Source organism: Genypterus blacodes, unplaced genomic scaffold, assembly GCF_046128005.1.
Source record: "Genypterus blacodes isolate CSIRO-AG114 ecotype Tasmania unplaced genomic scaffold, CSIRO-AGI_Gbla_v1 ptg000240l_1, whole genome shotgun sequence".
NCBI lineage: Eukaryota > Metazoa > Chordata > Actinopteri > Ophidiiformes > Ophidiidae > Genypterus > Genypterus blacodes.
Genome location: NW_027467038.1, coordinates 1,186,594 through 1,203,782, shown reverse-complemented (window position 1 = coordinate 1,203,782; position 17,189 = coordinate 1,186,594). Strand labels below are relative to the sequence as shown.

Here is a 17,189-nt window from a genome sequence, read left to right as displayed (position 1 = left end):
TTGGACTCGGCTACTTTTCTCTGCATATATAGAAAAAATGTTGGACCATTGATTGACGTGACTGTGACATACACACTTAAACCATCACCATTTCTTTATATCATGTAACATTACCTAACAATCCAAATGTATGCTGGGTAGTAGGAACCTGGACATTTTGAATAGTCATGGTTCAAACTCTACACATAGTAAAGAAAACATGGACTCCAGTATTTAGAGAAACAAACAAACCTCAAGTACCAACTACTCTGATCAACTGTAAGATGAACCAGCACCAATTAATTTTTTTTTTTTCTCATACTTTCATTCTATATTCTCAAGATTCTCATGAATGTTTTCTTGCACAGTTGTTGTTGTTGTCATCATTAGTTATCCTCAGTATTAGCATGAGTATTAGTTACTCAATACCAAAATGTGGAAATTGACAAAACAGTTATTTACCAGGCAAAGTCCACTGCTGGATCTTCTCACTTCCAGTAAAATGCCACACATGTTCCGTTCTGTTATTGTAAGTCAGCAGTCAGCGGTTACTTCATTCCGCTCTTATCTGTTTACTCTCAGAGAAACACAAACAGCAGCAGCAAGAGGGAGGAGAGAGATTCTGCAGGTTAGCCAGAGAGGACGGGACAGGGCTGAGGACGGGACAGAGCTGAGGACTGGACAGGGCTGAGGACGGGACAGAGCTGAGGACAGGACAGAGCTGAAGACAGGACACGGTTGAAGACGGGACAGAGCTGAGGACAGTACAAAGCTGAGGACAAGACAGAGCTAAAGACAGGACAGAGCTGAGGACAGGACAGAGCTGTAGACGGGACAGAGTTGAAGACAGGACAGAGCTGAGGACAGGACATAGCTAAGGACAGGACAGAGCTGAAGACAGGACAGAGTTGAAGACAGGACAGAGCTGAGGACAGAACAGAGCTGAGGACAGGATGACTCGCTGGCTGGCTTTGCTGCTTCTGTGGCCAACTTTGTTCGTTTCTATGGTCACATCTCAGCAAGGTAATGGTATTTGTATTTGTTTGACTTTTACATCAGATTGACCTGCATGTATTCAGGTCTATTGCTCCCGTTTTTGTATTTCTGTATATTTCAGGGTTTTCATGACATTTGATTTCTACTTGACAGTGACTTCAATAATCTGCGAGTTTGTTATTTTCATCCCTAAACCCTGTGTAATCTATTTCTCCTCACAGTTTGTTCTAGGCCTGAGCTGGATGCCACCATTGAGGTGCACGGGCTCCAGAGGTTCTTTAACCCCGGGGCTGAGGTGGTGCTGTCCTGTGTGCAGGGGTACAGCCCCCTGCTGGGCCCTCGCAAGATCGTCTGCGGTGCCAGCGGGGGATGGACAAGAACCCGACTCAAGTGCTTACGTGGGTCTCACTTATTCTATAGAACCTTAGGCCTGGTGACAGATGTTCTAGTCGTGTATCCGCAAATAGAAAGTCTTATTATTTTTCACGTGTGAAATCTATTCTCTCCTGCAGCCAAACACTGCCCCGCCCCTGATATGCTGCCTCGTGGAGAGCTGAACTATGAGGACATAACATACAAGAGTACAATCAACTACACCTGTGATGAGGGGTAAAGGAATGGGACATGAACTAGTCTTTAAATGTCTGCCCCTAAATGGTTAGGGTTGCAGTCTGGGTAATCCTATGCAATTAGTATAAGTGGAAAGATAGAAATGCAACATTTCACCGTTTGAAAGCTATAAAAATCAAATCTTAACCATGGCTGCTCTGTGCAGGTACATCCTGATCGGAGCCAGCAGTGCTGTGTGCCTCGCCAATGGAACCTGGAGCAGTTCAGCCCCAAAGTGCCAACGTATCTGCTCCACTGCGTCACATGACTACTTACATCTCTGTCTTGTTCATTCCTTTTTCTGCAAACAGGCCTCAGATAATCAATGAATCCTCACATACAGCTCATATCCCATCCAAAATAAGAGCCAAAGATAAAGACACATATAAATTGTTTTTTTTCTCCTCTCCTCTCCTCTCCTCTCCTCTCCTCTCCTCTCCTCTCCTCTCCTCTCCTCTCCTCTCTCGTTAGCTGTGAGCTGTGGACTGGCTCCAATCCCACAGTTTGGAAAGATTGTCTATGATGAGCTGGTCAGAGGGAACACAACCGACTATGGTACCTCCGGGCTGTACATGTGCTTGCCTCCATATGTGGTCATTGGCAATGCAAGAGCAAAGTGCCTGGCTGGTGGCAGGTGGAGCGACCCACCACAATGTCAAAGTATGGACGTGGGAGAAGCAGAAGTAGTAATATTAGAACTGAGTGCATTCTTTCCTTCATAGTTTCACTGTATATGTACATGTATGAATGAGATACCCTGCTGTTTACTGAGCCCATCTGTCCCTTTGCAGTTGTGACCTGCCCTCAACCTCAGAACATTGCCAATGGCTACAAGTCAAACAACGACGACAGAGATTTCAGCTACATGGAAAACGTCAAATATGGCTGTAATGGGTATTATGTACTTGATGGAAACCTGCAGAGCGTTTGTCAGGAGAATGGAGAATGGTCTGAGAAGCCAGCCTGCAAGGGTGAGTGCAGGATCTTCTCTCTACATGTGTTTTATATTTCAGGATCAGATGTTAGTTGTGAGAGTTTGGCTCCTCTCTGGCTGGTGTCCATGTGTGTCTGAAAACTTCCTACCCCCAATTGTGTCGCTTTCACTTCTATTATCAATTCAATTTAGAGTCATTATTTTCCTGTATCAAGTCAAGTATTTGTATAAGTAAACAGCAGGATTATTGGGTCAAACCTCTGTGGTCCTGTACCTTTTTAGTAAATATGGCACATTTTGCTCACTCCTGTTACCTGTCTCACTTACTTTGCCTTCCTGTTGTGGCCTGCAGCCAGTTGCAGTGTTGGCATACTAAGAGGAAGGATACTGTACAAAGGGAGAAGACTCTGGATTAAAGAATTGGATCCCAACAGAGTTTTGCACACGGAAATCGTCTCAGTCTACTGCATGAACAAGGCCAGGAAATGTGGATATGCTGTGTCCACCCAATGCATTGACGGGAGACTCAATATCCCAGATTGCTTTGAAGGTAATTGTTGATAGATAAAGCTCTGAGGTAACCTTCAGATATGTTCTTGTATTACGAACAAAACATGTGTGTGTGTGTGTGTGTGTGTGTGTGTGTGTGTGTGTGTGTGTGTGTGTGTGTGTGTGTGTGTGTGTGTGTTTTCTAGAGCCCAGTGATTTTGCTTATAAATTCAAACATGGTTCACTTCCATCTGAAATCGAGCAGTGCTAAAGGTGCAGCAGATCTCCTCCCTGATGATGATGATGATGATGTTGATGATGATCCCCTGTAATATCCAGCTCATGTCATTTGTTCTGATCTGATGAAATTAAACAACATGGTCTGATGAAAACTGTCCCCTTGTTCTGTGTAACAAACTTTTGTCCATATCTGATCCCCACTACTGATGTCATCTTCACCCCCAGCGCTCTTCTCCTTTCACTTCATTACGAGCAGGAAGTTGACAGATTTATCGTTACACCATAGACGTCTGGTCACCACAGACCTCCTGTTACACGTGCATGTAGTCATAGACGCCTTCTGTTACAAAAGGTTTAACCTGCTGGGGCTCCAGTTACATTACATTACATTACCAGCATTTAGCAGACGCTTTTATCCAAAGCGACTTACATTGCCACCCATTACAGAGGGGGAAGCAGTTGGGGGTTTGGTGCCTTGCTCAGGGGCACCTCGGCATTACCCAGACATGTTACACTTCATACCTGCTGATCCTTTAATCATGGTCAAATGATCCAGAATAAGCAGGCCTGATGAAGAACACTAGGAGCATGCATACAATGATCAATCAGTTACAGGAAGATCAAGTGGACACAATTCTGAGTGTTTATACTATACTGTATCTATGGCGATACAGAGGCTGAGGGTGGGTAGAGGGCCTGGACAGCAGAAGGGACGATGATGCCATAATCAGGCAAGAACTGGACTGACCTTAACCCCGCCCACTTTCTCCAGATTAGAGAAGTAAAAAAGAAGAAATAAAAACGGAAATGAGGAAATAACACATTCTCTCATGAGACTTATCATAGACTGAAGAAGCAGTTCACAGCTCACCAAGCAACACCTTCGTCACTCTCCATTGAAATGGCGAGTGGTTTGAATGAAGAGGAGATAGAGATGCAGGAAGATTATAGAAACAAAGCTCTACCTTCATCCAGGAGCCCAGCTGAAGCCAAAGGAGGTGTGACTCCTGCAGTGCCTGGTGAGTCACACAAGCCTGCAGTTCAACAATTAGGATTTAATAATGATAAAACAATGCTGTGTCCATGTCACATCATCATCATCATCATCATCAGTGTGAACGTGTGTGTTTGGTTCCTACAGGGAGAAAACTCCTCAGAGTGGTTGCTGTGAGTTTTGGGCTCCTGTGTGTGCTACAAGCTGCTCTCAACATCTACCTGAGATTCACTCTCAGTGAGTTACAAAATGTCCTTAAACTGAGGGAAAGTCCTCACCTGTTGGTCTGATCCAGTCATCATGGAGCTTTTGAGATTTTTTTGTTGTCAACCATCCAAATCTTTTGTATTCTGCACTTCAATGACTAAAGAAGTTTAGTTTCCTATTCTGTAGTGTTTCTTGGCTGCTGTACTCATCGTTTCCTCAAATGTGTTTCATTATATGAGAAACAACACATCATCGATTTGCTGTTTGTTTTTTTGTGCAGGTCACCAAAGAGAGGAAAACCAACAAATACATAACAGTACTATGCTTCAACTGCAAGAGATAAAGAGTCACGACCTGATGAGAGAGAGAGACCAGTTACAGGCCAGCTACGACGACGTGACCAGAGAGAGAGACCAGTTACAGACCTTGATAAATAACCTCTCTCAGATAAAAGGTATGAACAATCCACAAAATGCTGTTGTTGGTCAAACTTGCTTCACCTGCTGTTTTTAAATGTAAAGCTGCTGGAATCGGCCAACAGCTCACATCCTGATGCTTTTCTTTGAAGGGCTGCGATGTCCACTGGGCTGGAAGAAGTTTCAGAGCAGCTGTTACTTCGTCTCTATGTACAGGGCAAATTGGAACGAGAGCAGACAAGAGTGTTTGCTCAGAGGAGCCAACCTGGTGATCATCAACAGCAGAGGAGAACAGGTGAGAGAGGGATGGACGGGGCTGTGGTCTCCTGACCTCACCTTCACATTTATTATTTATTATATCATTTTTTACCTAATTGCTTGTCTAATTCTTTTCTCTGTATCATTTTTCACTCTCAGGCATTTTTAAAGGACTTACAAGATCGTTTCTGGATTGGTCTGTCTGATTTGGACAATGAGGGACAGTGGAGGTGGGTGGACGGAACAGGACTGGCTTATAGGTAAGAAATAGAGACAGAATGTGATGACACAATCCTTTCTTACACTCCGGTCATCAGAGCCACTTCATTTACTTTTCACGTCTCAGTCTGAAGTACTCATGTGAGTGAGTTCTTCAAAACTCCACCAAACCCCATTTTACCTACAGCTCAACCAGTGGGTGCATTATATATGTAGAGGTGGGGTGAAGGGTCGACGTAAATCGACTACTCGTTTACGTAAATACGTCGATTAGCATATCAGTTCGCCGGCGCGACGTAATGTCGTCGGATGGCTGCGCCAGGTGGAAGCATGCACGCAACCGGAACACAACCTTGCGAAACCTGGCGACTAAAGCAAGCCACGTTCAAAAGTGAAAGCATCGCCGAGGGTGTTGTCAAGGCGGCTCTCTGCCGGCCGCCGTGCGGTTCTATGCTGTCCGTTGTGCGGCTCGTGGCTGACGTGTGGCTCGCAAGCGGGTCTCTGCCGGCTGACGTGCTGAAGCACAAACCGACCTGCTTCTCATGTATTTTTGTTGTTGAATGCAGATTGCGTTAGATCACCCATACATGAATTAAATACGCAATATGTTGTATTGTAAAACGGAGATTATCAGTCAAAAGGGGGCTAGTTGTGGAATAATTCATTGCAAGTCTTTGTTGTTTGCTTTCAAGAGGAGATGATTGAAGAAAATATTGAAATATTAATGAGATAAATTTGATATTTATTTTGGGGAAAATGATTGTTATATTGCGTAATAAATATAATATGTAGATTAATCGTTGAAAAAATGATCGTTAGGTGCAGCCCTAATTATATGATATGATTATTTAGAAACAGACATTCTCTTTGGCTGAGAAATGTATGTACGATTAGAATAATACAAAGAAAACTGTTGAAATGATTCCTCTTTATCTCATACAGGATCTGGGCACCTGAAGAGCCTAATGATGAATACGGAGGTGAAGACTGTGTGGAGCTTCTTCAGAAATTCAATGCATGGAATGATGCAAGTTGTTCTGCCATGAAGCACAGTGTTTGTGAGAAGTTAGTATCTACTTAAGAAATGAAACCAAACCTTTTGCTGATGCTGCTCAAACAGCACAAAGAGAAGTGGAGCTGAAAGTCTGAACAAAGCTTTACATATTATTCCACCATGACAGAACCTTTCACTTGTATTACCTGACATTTTTGTAACTGTCTTATATCCTCTTGCCTGCTTTGTATTCCTTTTATTGGTTTTGTCATAAAGCACTTTATAACTTTGAACTTAAACTTTTGAAAGGTGCTATGTAGATAAACGCATTATTATTATTATAAGTTGTTGGAAATGAGCTCTGAGAAATAAGAAGGTTGGCAGGTGTAGAAACATTCTTTTGTTTTTAAGAAGAGGAGCTGAGACGTCTCTCTAAGTGCATCATAGTTCAACGACAGGGTCACTGCTCAAGCAAACCTGAAGTGAAGGTGTTTGATCAGAACTCTGTTTTGAATGTGTCTCATTGTTACTTAAGGAGACAAAGTGTAAACTGCAGCTCTTCTTTTTGTAACTCCATCTTCTTGAAATACATAATGATGAAGCTTACACATGATATTTGTCTGTTGGTGTATTTCTCTGGCTCGTCTCCTAAAACAAGCTTCATTCATATGTAAACACATATGTGTCAAGATTATTTTCAGACCGACATCACAAACAATGGGCCGCAATCATCGGCTCTGCATCCAATCAAATACCAGCATTAGAACACAGTCTGCAGTCTGACAGTAGCACAGACAAGCAAGAATCAGCTGTGCCACATGAAGAAACAGGGGAGGATGTGGTCAGGATCAGAAATATACACGAAGTGATGTGCGTGTGATCAGAGGACATCTGTGAGAGCGTGAGGATATTTGAGACTTTGAATCACGAGCAGCAAGAATATTTGAGTGAATGCAGCTGATTGATGTTAAACTCAATTAAGGGCAGGGAAAAAATGCCAGAATCAAGCATTAACCAGATCAGCCCTAACTCTGCCTATTTATTCTACTATGAAGAAGAACAAAATAATTGAAATAAGGAAAGAATCGCTGTGTTACTTCCTCATGAGTGTAATGGAAGTGAAGGTGCAGTTCACAGCTCACCAAGCAGCATCTTCATCACTCTCCATTGAAATGGTAAGTGTTTTGCATGAAGAGGAGATTGAGATGGAGGCAGATTATAAAAACATCCCTCAGTCTTCATCCAGGAGCCCAGCTGGAGCCAGAGGAGTGACTCCTGCAGTGCCTGGTGAGTCACACAAGCCTGCAGTTCAGCAATTAGGATTTAATAATGATAAAACAATGCTGTGTCCATGTCACATCATCATCATCATCAGTGTGAACGTGTGTGTTTGGTTCCTACAGGGAGAATACTCCTCAGAGTGGTTGCTGTGAGTTTTGGGCTCCTGTGTGTGCTACAAGCTGCTCTCAACATCTGCCTGAGATTCACTCTCAGTGAGTTACAAAATGTCCTCAAACTGAAGGAAAGTCCTCACCTGTTGGTCTGATCCAGTCATCATGGAGCTTTTGAGATTTTTGTATTGTCAACCCTCCAAATCTTTTGTATTCTGCACCTCAATGACTAAAGATGTTTGGTTTCCTATTCTGTAGTGTTTCATTGCTGCTGTACTCATCATTATATGAGAAACAACACATCATCAATATGCTGTTTGTTTTTTTGTGCAGGTCACCAAAGAGAGGAAAACCAACAAATACATAACAGTACTATGCTTCAACTGCAAGAGATAAAGAGTCACGACCTGATGAGAGAGAGAGAGACCAGTTACAGACCAGCTACAACAACCTGACCAGAGAGAGAGACCAGTTACAGACCAGCTACAACAACCTGACCAGAGAGAGAGACCAGTTCCAGAAATGTTGTTGTTGGTCAAATTTGCTTCACCTGTTAAAATAATTCAGCACTTTTCTGGACTTGTCTTGACTTTGAAATGTAAAGCTGCTGAAATCGACCGACACCTCACATCCTGATGTTTTACTTTGCAGTGCTGGGATGTCCACTGGGCTGGCACAAGTTTCAGAGCAGCTGTTACTACTTCTCTATATCCAAGAAAAATTGGAAGGAGAGCAGACAAGAGTGTTTACTCAGAGGAGCCAACCTGGTGATCATCAACAACAGAGGAGAACAGGTGAGAGAGAGATGGACGGGGCTGTGGTCTCCAGGTTTTTATACCTAATTGCTTGTCTAATTCTTTTCTTTGTATCATTTTTCACTCTCAGGCATTTTTAAAGGGCTTACACGACCTTTTCTGGATTGGTCTGTCTGATTTGGACAATGAGGGACAGTGGAGGTGGGTGGACGGAACAGGACTGACTGATGGGTAAGACATAGAGACAGAACGTGGTGACACAATCCTTTCTTACACTCCGGTCATCAGTGTATGCTGGTAAAGTAAGAATGATAGAAAGAAAATGATCAACGTTGAAATGATCCCTCTTTATCTCATACAGGGCCTGGGCACCAGGAGAGCCTAATAATGCAAATGGAGGAGAAGACTGTGCAGAGTTTGATAAGAGATACGATGCATTTAATGATGCAGGTTGTTCTTTGGAAAGGTACAGTGTTTGTGAGAAGTTAATGAGTTAAAGCTACTTAACATCTGAAACCAAACCCTTTGTTGATGCTGCTCAAACAGCACAAAGATGCAGAGATGATAGTCTGATGAAAGCTTAATATATTATTCCACACTATTCAGGAGAACCCAGAGCATTTTCAGTCACAATTCAGCAATAGGTTTCACATGAGCATGTCAAAATAAATAAATAAAAACATCAATCATAAAAATCATTTTGCACTGTGTTTTGAGATTCTCATGCATGTTCATGTGTGTAGTATGTAATATTATTGTTTTATTGAAAGTTCCTATTGCACACCCAGCCATTGGTACAACATATCGTACATATAAGTGGCTGTCATGGAAACCCTCCTTTTCTATCCATTAAAGGTGTCAGAAAGTGTCGCGGGTGTTTAAAGATGTTCTGCTTCCCCATACAGAGGAAACACTGTCACACTGTTGTGGCTCAGGGTTAGCTAACCAGCTAACTAACGTCACCCCTCTGAAGAGGTTCCCTTTTTTATGAAGAGTGACGTCTACCAATTCAAAACAGTTTCCTGTTGTTCAGTCATAAAGTTAATGCGCCGACACATATTATGAAGTAGTGCAGTTGTGAAGATGGTAACAGAAGTGTTAACATGTTAAACAACATGTAAACTATGACCTGATGCAGATTGCTTTGAAGGTTACAGTTGATGGATAAAGCTATGAGGTAACCTTTCAGATATGTTCTTGTATTAATAACAAAATGTGTGTGTGTGTGTGTGTTTTCTATAGCCCAGTGATTTTCTTTATAAATTCAAACATGGTTCACTTCCATCTGAAATCGAGCAGTGCTGAAGGTGCAGCAGATCTCCTCCCTGATGATGATGATGATGATGATCCCCTGTAATATCCAGCTCATGTCATTTGTTCTGATCTGATGAAATTAAACAACATGGTCTGATGAAAACTGTCCCCTTGTTCTGTATAACAAACTTTTGTCCATATCTGATCCCCACTACTGATGTCATCTTCACCCCCAGCGCTCTTCTCCTTTCACCTCATAATGAGCAGGAAGTTGACAGATTTATCGTTACACCATAGACGTCTGGTCACCACAGACCTCCTGTTACACGTGCATGTAGTCATAGACTATAGATCTGTTACAAAAGGTTTAACCTGGAGGGGCTCCAGTTACACTTCATACCTGCTGATCCTTTAATCATGGTCAAATGATCCAGAATAAGCAGGGCCTGATGAAGAACAATTGGAGCATGCATACAATGATCAATCAGTTACAGGAAGGTCAAGTGGACACAATTCTGAGTGTTTATACTATACTGTATCTATGGCGATACAGAGGCTGAGGGTGGGTAGAGGGCCTGGACAGCAGAGGGGACGATGATGCCGTAATCAGGCAAGAACTGGACTGGCCTTAACCCGGCCCACTTTCTCCAGATTAGAGAAGTAAAAAAGAAGAAATAAAAACGGAAATGAAAAAATAAAACATTTTCTCATGAGACTTATCATAGACTGAAGAAGCAGTTCACAGCTCACCAAGCAACACCTTCGTCACTCTCCATTGAAATGGCGAGTGGTTTGAATGAAGAGGAGATAGAGATGAAGGAAGATTATAGAAACAAAGCTCCACCTTCATCCAGGAGCCCAGCTGAAGCCAAAGGAGGTGTGACTCCTGCAGTGCCTGGTGAGTCACACAAGCCTGCAGTTCAACAATTAGGATTTAATAATGATAAAAACAATGCTGTGTCCATGTCACATCATCATCATCATCATCATCAGTGTGAACGTGTGTGTTTGGTTCCTACAGGGAGAAAACTCCTCAGAGTGGTTGCTGTGAGTTTTGGGCTCCTGTGTGTGCTACAAGCTGCTCTCAACATCTGCCTGAGATTCACTCTCAGTGAGTTACAAAATGTCCTTAAACTGAGGGAAAGTCCTCACCTGTTGGTCTGATCCAGTCATCATGGAGCTTTTGAGATTTTTTTGTTGTCAACCATCCAAATCTTTTGTATTCTGCACTTCAATGACTAAAGAAGTTTAGTTTCCTATTCTGTTGTGTTTCTTGGCTGCTGTACTCATCGTTTCCTCAAATGTGTTTCATTATATGAGAAACAACACATCATCAATTTTTTTTTTGCAGGTCACAAAAGAGGGGAAAACCAACAAATACATAACAGTACTATGCTTCAACTGCAAGAGATAAAGAGTCACGACCTGATGAGAGAGAGAGACCAGTTACAGACCAGTAACAACAACCTGACCAGAAAGAGAGACCAGTTACAGACCAGTAACAACAACCTGACCAGTGAAAGAGACCAGTTACAGACCAATTACAACACCCTGACCAGAAAGAGAGACCAGTTACAGACCAGTAATAACAACCTGACCAGCGAGAGAGACCAGTTACAGACCAGTAACAACAACCTGACCAGAGAGAGAGACCAGTTACAGACCAGTAACAACAACCTGACCAGAGAGAGAGACCAGTTACAGACCAGTAACAACAACCTGACCAGAGAGAGAGACCAGTTACAGACCAGTAACAACAACCTGACCAGAGAGAGAGACCAGTTACAGACCAGTAACAACAACCTGACCAGAAAGAGAGACCAGTTACAGACCAGTAACAACAACCTGACCAGCGAGAGAGACCAGTTACAGACCAGTAACAACAACCTGACCAGCGAGAGAGACCAGTTACAGGCCAGCTACGACGACGTGACCAGAGAGAGAGACCAGTTACAGACCTTGATAAATAACCTCTCTCAGATAAAAGGTATGAACAATCCACAAAATGATGTTGTTGGTCAAACTTGCTTCACCTGCTGTTTTTAAATGTAAAGCTGCTGGAATCGGCCAACAGCTCACATCCTGATGCTTTTCTTTGAAGGGCTGCGATGTCCACTGGGCTGGAAGAAGTTTCAGAGCAGCTGTTACTTCGTCTCTATGTACAGGGCAAATTGGAACGAGAGCAGACAAGAGTGTTTGCTCAGAGGAGCCAACCTGGTGATCATCAACAGCAGAGGAGAACAGGTGAGAGAGGGATGGACGGGGATGTGGTCTCCTGACCTCACCTTCACATTTATTATTTATTATATCATTTTTTACCTAATTGCTTGTCTAATTCTTTTCTCTGTATCATTTTTCACTCTCAGGAATTTTTAAAGGACTTACAAGATCGTTTCTGGATTGGTCTGTCTGATTTGGACAATGAGGGACAGTGGAGGTGGGTGGACGGAACAGGACTGACTTATAGGTAAGAAATAGAGACAGAATGTGGTGACACAATCCTTTCTTACACTCCGGTCATCAGAGCCACTTCATTTACTTTTCACGTCTCAGTCTGAAGTACTCATGTGAGTGAGTTCTTCAAAACTCCACCAAACCCCATTTTACCTACAGCTCAACCAGTGGGTGCATTATATATGTAGAGAAGGGGTGAAGGGTCGACGTAAATCGACTACTCGTTTACGTAAATACGTCGATTAGCATATGAGTTCGCCGGCGCGACGTAATGTTGTCGGATGGCTGCGCCAGGTGGAAGCATGCACGCAACCGGAACACAACCTTGCGAAACCTGGCGACAAAAGCAAGCCACGTTCAAAAGTGAAAGCATCGCCGAGGGTGTTGTCAAGGCGGCTCTCTGTCGGCCGCCGTGCGGTTCTATGCTGTCCGTCGTGCGGCTCGTGGCTGACGTGTGGCTCGCAAGGGGGTCTCTGCCGGCTGACGTGCTAAAGCACAAACCGACCTGCTTCTCATGTATTTTTGTTGTTGAATGCAGATTGCGTTAGATCACCCATACATGAATTAAATACGCAATATGTTGTATTGTAAAACGGAGATTATCAGTCAAAAGGGGGCTAGTTGTGGAATAATTCATTGCAAGTCTTTGTTGTTTGCTTTCAAGAGGAGATGATTGAAGAAAATATTGAAATATTAATGAGATAAATTTGATATTTATTTTGGGGAAAATGATTGTTATATTGCGTAATAAATATAATATGTAGATTAATCGTTGAAAAAATGATCGTTAGGTGCAGCCCTAATTATATGATATGATTATTTAGAAACAGACATTCTCTTTGGCTGAGAAATGTATGTACGATTAGAATAATACAAAGAAAACTGTTGAAATGATTCCTCTTTATCTCATACAGGATCTGGGCACCTGAAGAGCCTAATGATGAATACGGAGGTGAAGACTGTGTGGAGCTTCTTCAGAAATTCAATGCATGGAATGATGCAAGTTGTTCTGCCATGAAGCACAGTGTTTGTGAGAAGTTAGTATCTACTTAAGAAATGAAACCAAACCTTTTGCTGATGCTGCTCAAACAGCACAAAGAGAAGTGGAGCTGAAAGTCTGAACAAAGCTTTACATATTATTCCACCATGACAGAACCTTTCACTTGTATTACCTGACTTTTTTTGTAACTGTCTTATATCCTCTTGCCTGCTTTGTATTCCTTTTATTTGTTTTGTCATAAAGCACTTTATAACTTTGAACTTAAACTTTTGAAAGGTGCTATGTAGATAAACGCATTATTATTATTATAAGTTGTTGGAAATGAGCTCTGAGAAATAAGAAGGTTGGCAGGTGTAGAAACATTCTTTTGTTTTTAAGAAGAGGAGCTGAGACGTCTCTCTAAGTGCATCATAGTTCAACGACAGGGTCACTGCTCAAGCAAACCTGAAGTGAAGGCGTTTGATCAGAACTCTGTTTTGAATGTGTCTCATTGTTACTTAAGGAGACAAAGTGTAAACTGCAGCTCTTCTTTTTGTAACTCCATCTTCTTGAAATTCATAATGATGAAGCTTACACATGATATTTGTCTGTTGGTGTATTTCTCTGGCTCGTCTCCTAAAACAAGCTTCATTCATATGTAAACACATATGTGTCAAGATTATTTTCAGACCGACATCACAAACAATGGGCCGCAATCATCGGCTCTGCATCCAATCAAATACCAGCATTAGAACACAGTCTGCAGTCTGACAGTAGCACAGACAAGCAAGAATCAGCTGTGCCACATGAAGAAACAGGGGAGGATGTGGTCAGGATCAGAAATATACACGAAGTGATGTGCGTGTGATCAGAGGACATCTGTGAGAGCGTGAGGATATTTGAGACTTTGAATCACGAGCAGCAAGAATATTTGAGTGAATGCAGCTGATTGATGTTAAACTCAATTAAGGGCAGGGAAAAAATGCCAGAATCAAGCATTAACCAGATCAGCCCTAACTCTGCCTATTTATTCTACTATGAAAGAGAACAAAAGAATTGAAATAAGGAAAGAATCGATGTGTTACTTCCTCATGAGTGTAATCACGGGAAATGGAAGTGAAGGTGCAGTTCACAGCTCACCAAGCAGCATCTTCATCACTCTCCATTGAAATGGTAAGTGTTTTGCATGAAGAGGAGATTGAGATGGAGGCAGATTATAAAAACATCCCTCAGTCTTCATCCAGGAGCCCAGCTGGAGCCAGAGGAGTGACTCCTGCAGTGCCTGGTGAGTCACACAAGCCTACAGTTCAGCAATTAGGATTTAATAATGATAAAACAATGCTGTGTCCATGTCACATCATCATCATCATCAGTGTGAACGTGTGTGTTTGGTTCCTACAGGGAGAAAACTCCTCAGAGTGGTTGCTGTGAGTTTTGGGCTCCTGTGTGTGCTACAAGCTGCTCTCAACATCTGCCTGAGATTCACTCTCAGTGAGTTACAAAATGTCCTTAAACTGGTGAAAGTCCTCACCTGTTGGTCTGATCCAGTCATCATGGAGCTTTTAAGATTTTTGTATTGTCAACCCTCCAAATCCTTTGTATTCTGCACCTCAATGACTAAAGATGTTTAGTTTCCTATTCTGTAGTGTTTCATTGCTGCTGTACTCATCATTATATGAGAAACAACACATCATCAATATGCTGTTTGTTTTTTTGTGCAGGTCACCAAAGAGAGGAAAACCAACAAATACATAACAGTACTATGCTTCAACTGCAAGAGATAAAGAGTCACGACCTGATGAGAGAGAGAGACCAGTTACAGACCAATTACAACAACCTGACCAGAGAGAGAGACCAGTTACAGACCAGTAACAACAACCTGACCAGAGAGAGAGACCAGTTACAGACCAGTAACAACAACCTGACCAGAGAGAGAGACATGTTCCAGAAATGTTGTTGTTGGTCAAATTTGCTTCACCTGTTAAAATAATTCAGCACTTTTCTGGTGTTGTCTTTACTCTGAAATGTAAAGCTGCTGAAATCAACCGACACCTCACATCCTGATGTTTTACTTTGCAGTGCTGGGATGTCCACTGGGCTGGCACAAGTTTCAGAGCAGCTGTTACTACGTCTCTAAATCCAAGAAAAATTGGAAGGAGAGCAGACAAGAGTGTTTGCTCAGAGGAGCCAACCTGGTGATCATCAACAACAGAGGAGAACAGGTGAGAGAGAGATGGACGGGGCTGTGGTCTCCAGGTTTTTATACCTAATTGCTTGTCTAATTCTTTTCTTTGTATCATTTTTCACTCTCAGGCATTTTTAAAGGGCTTACACGACCTTTTCTGGATTGGTCTGTCTGATTTGGACAATGAGGGACAGTGGAGGTGGGTGGACGGAACAGGACTGACTGATGGGTAAGACATAGAGACAGAACGTGGTGACACAATCCTTTCTTACACTCCGGTCATCAGTGTATTCTGGTAAAGTAAGAATGATAGAAAGAAAATGATCAACGTTGAAATGATCCCTCTTTATCTCATACAGGGCCTGGGCACCAGGAGAGCCTAATAATGCAAATGGAGGAGAAGACTGTGCAGAGTTTGATAAGAGATTCGATGTATTTAATGATGCAGGTTGTTCTTTGGAAAGGTACAGTGTTTGTGAGAAGTTAATGAGTTAAAGCTACTTAACATCTGAAACCAAACCCTTTGTTGATGCTGCTCAAACAGCACAAAGATGCAGAGATGATAGTCTGATGAAAGCTTAATATACTATTCCACACTATTCAGGAGAACCCAGAGCATTTTCAGTCACAATTCAGCAATAGGTTTCACATGAGCATGTCAAAATAAATAAATAAAAACATCAATCATAAAAATCATTTTGCACTGTGTTTTGAGATTCTCATGCATGTTCATGTGTGTAGTATGTAATATTATTGTTTTATTGAAAGTTCCTATTGCACACCCAGCCATTGGTACAACATATCGTACATATAAGCGGCTGTCATGGAAACCCTCCTTAAAGCCGTCAGAAAGTGTCGCGGGTGTTTAAAGATGTTCTGCTTCCCCATACGGAGGAAACACTGTCACACTGTCGTAGCTCAAGGTTAGCTAACTAGCTAACTAATGTCGCCCCTCTCTGAAGAAAAGTTCCCTTTTTAAGGCTTTTTCTCTTGTTTGTCTCGTCGTCTTCTTCTGCCATGTTGTTGTTGGAGACGCTGTCATTGTAATGTGCTTAAATGCTGAAGGAAGAGTGACGTCTACCAATTCAAAACAATTTCCTGTTGTTCAGTCGTAAAGTTCATGCGCCGACACATATTATGTAGTAGTGCAGTTGTGAAGATGGTAGCAGAAGTGTTAACATGTTAAACAACATGTAAACTATGACCTGATGCAGATTGCTTTGAAGGTTACAGTTGATAGATAAAGCTATGAGGTAACCTTTCAGATATGTTCTTGTATTAATAACAAAATGTGTGTGTGTGTGTGTGTGTGTGTTTTCTATAGCCCAGTGATTTTCTTTATAAATTCAAACATGGTTCACTTCCATCTGAAATCGAGCAGTGCTGAAGGTGCAGCAGATCTCCTCCCTGATGATGATGATGATGATCCCCTGTAATATCCAGCTCATGTCATTTGTTCTGATCTGATGAAATTAAACAACATGGTCTGATGAAAACTGTCCCCTTGTTCTGTGTAACAAACTTTTGTCCATATCTGATCCCCACTACTGATGTCATCTTCACCCCCAGCGCTCTTCTCCTTTCACATCATTATGAGCAGGAAGTTGACAGAATTATCATTACACCATAGACGTCTGGTCACCACAGACCTCCTGTTATACGTGCATGTAGTCATAGACTATAGATCTGTTACAAAAGGTTTAACCTGGAGGGGCTCCAGTTACACTTCATACCTGCTGATCCTTTAATCATGGTCAAATGACCCAGAATAAGCAGGCCTGATGAAGAACACTAGGAGCATGCATACAATGATCAATCAGTTACAGGAAGATCAAG

At 42.2% G+C, this 17,189-nt stretch overlaps 3 protein-coding genes and 1 long non-coding RNA gene across 7 annotated transcripts; all 4 read left to right on the top strand.

Moving 5' to 3' along the window:
- The first annotated feature begins 558 nt into the window (after positions 1 to 558).
- Positions 559 to 3,399, top strand: LOC143016653 (beta-2-glycoprotein 1-like). Its single transcript, XM_076171089.1, has 8 exons — positions 559 to 1,002; positions 1,197 to 1,373; positions 1,488 to 1,584; positions 1,751 to 1,827; positions 2,056 to 2,244; positions 2,376 to 2,555; positions 2,871 to 3,068; positions 3,214 to 3,399. The coding sequence occupies exons 1-8, from the start codon at positions 933 to 935 to the stop codon at positions 3,276 to 3,278; spliced, it is 1,053 nt and encodes a 350-aa protein (XP_076027204.1). The 5' UTR covers positions 559 to 932; the 3' UTR covers positions 3,279 to 3,399.
- A 509-nt stretch (positions 3,400 to 3,908) lies between these two features.
- Positions 3,909 to 9,898, top strand: LOC143016657 (CD209 antigen-like protein C). Of its 2 annotated transcripts, XM_076171094.1 has the most exons (6): positions 3,909 to 4,266; positions 4,389 to 4,478; positions 4,729 to 4,902; positions 5,017 to 5,159; positions 5,282 to 5,382; positions 6,284 to 6,941. In XM_076171094.1, exons 1-6 carry the CDS (start codon positions 4,149 to 4,151, stop codon positions 6,420 to 6,422), a joined length of 765 nt encoding a protein of 254 aa, XP_076027209.1. In that variant the 5' UTR covers positions 3,909 to 4,148; the 3' UTR covers positions 6,423 to 6,941. The 2 variants fall into 2 exon arrangements, with proteins under 2 accessions (XP_076027209.1, XP_076027210.1); XM_076171095.1 differs by lacking the exons at positions 4,729 to 4,902; positions 5,017 to 5,159; positions 5,282 to 5,382; positions 6,284 to 6,941 and adding exons at positions 8,378 to 8,520; positions 8,612 to 8,712; positions 8,843 to 9,898.
- On the top strand, positions 7,457 to 8,360 carry LOC143016660 (uncharacterized). Its single transcript, XR_012965544.1, has 3 exons — positions 7,457 to 7,622; positions 7,739 to 7,828; positions 8,060 to 8,360. It is a non-coding gene; the product is annotated as an uncharacterized LOC143016660 (long non-coding RNA).
- Positions 9,899 to 10,275: 377 nt separating the features above from the next.
- Positions 10,276 to 16,849, top strand: LOC143016650 (uncharacterized). Of its 3 annotated transcripts, XM_076171085.1 has the most exons (7): positions 10,276 to 10,633; positions 10,757 to 10,846; positions 11,087 to 11,722; positions 15,248 to 15,390; positions 15,482 to 15,582; positions 15,713 to 15,817; positions 16,678 to 16,849. In XM_076171085.1, exons 1-7 carry the CDS (start codon positions 10,516 to 10,518, stop codon positions 16,787 to 16,789), a joined length of 1,305 nt encoding a protein of 434 aa, XP_076027200.1. In that variant the 5' UTR covers positions 10,276 to 10,515; the 3' UTR covers positions 16,790 to 16,849. The 3 variants fall into 3 exon arrangements, with proteins under 3 accessions (XP_076027200.1, XP_076027202.1, XP_076027201.1); XM_076171087.1 differs by having other exon boundaries at positions 15,713 to 16,849; XM_076171086.1 differs by lacking the exons at positions 15,248 to 15,390; positions 15,482 to 15,582; positions 15,713 to 15,817; positions 16,678 to 16,849 and adding exons at positions 11,837 to 11,979; positions 12,102 to 12,202; positions 13,104 to 13,535.
- Positions 16,850 to 17,189: the final 340 nt, after the last annotated feature.

Coding starts and splice junctions, on each gene's coding strand:
- LOC143016653 (XM_076171089.1), top strand. CDS start 933: ATGACTCGCTGGCTGGCTTTGCTGCTTCTGTGGCCAACTTTGTTCGTT. Junction 1,003..1,196: donor TATGGTCACATCTCAGCAAG/GTAATGGTATTT, acceptor TTCTCCTCACAG/TTTGTTCTAGGCCTGAGCTG. Junction 1,585..1,750: donor AACTACACCTGTGATGAGGG/GTAAAGGAATGG, acceptor TGCTCTGTGCAG/GTACATCCTGATCGGAGCCA.
- LOC143016657 (XM_076171094.1), top strand. CDS start 4,149: ATGGCGAGTGGTTTGAATGAAGAGGAGATAGAGATGCAGGAAGATTAT. Junction 4,479..4,728: donor CTACCTGAGATTCACTCTCA/GTGAGTTACAAA, acceptor TTTTTTGTGCAG/GTCACCAAAGAGAGGAAAAC. Junction 5,160..5,281: donor TCAACAGCAGAGGAGAACAG/GTGAGAGAGGGA, acceptor TTTCACTCTCAG/GCATTTTTAAAGGACTTACA.
- LOC143016650 (XM_076171085.1), top strand. CDS start 10,516: ATGGCGAGTGGTTTGAATGAAGAGGAGATAGAGATGAAGGAAGATTAT. Junction 15,391..15,481: donor TCAACAACAGAGGAGAACAG/GTGAGAGAGAGA, acceptor TTTCACTCTCAG/GCATTTTTAAAGGGCTTACA. Junction 15,818..16,677: donor GCAGGTTGTTCTTTGGAAAG/GTACAGTGTTTG, acceptor TGTTTTCTATAG/CCCAGTGATTTTCTTTATAA.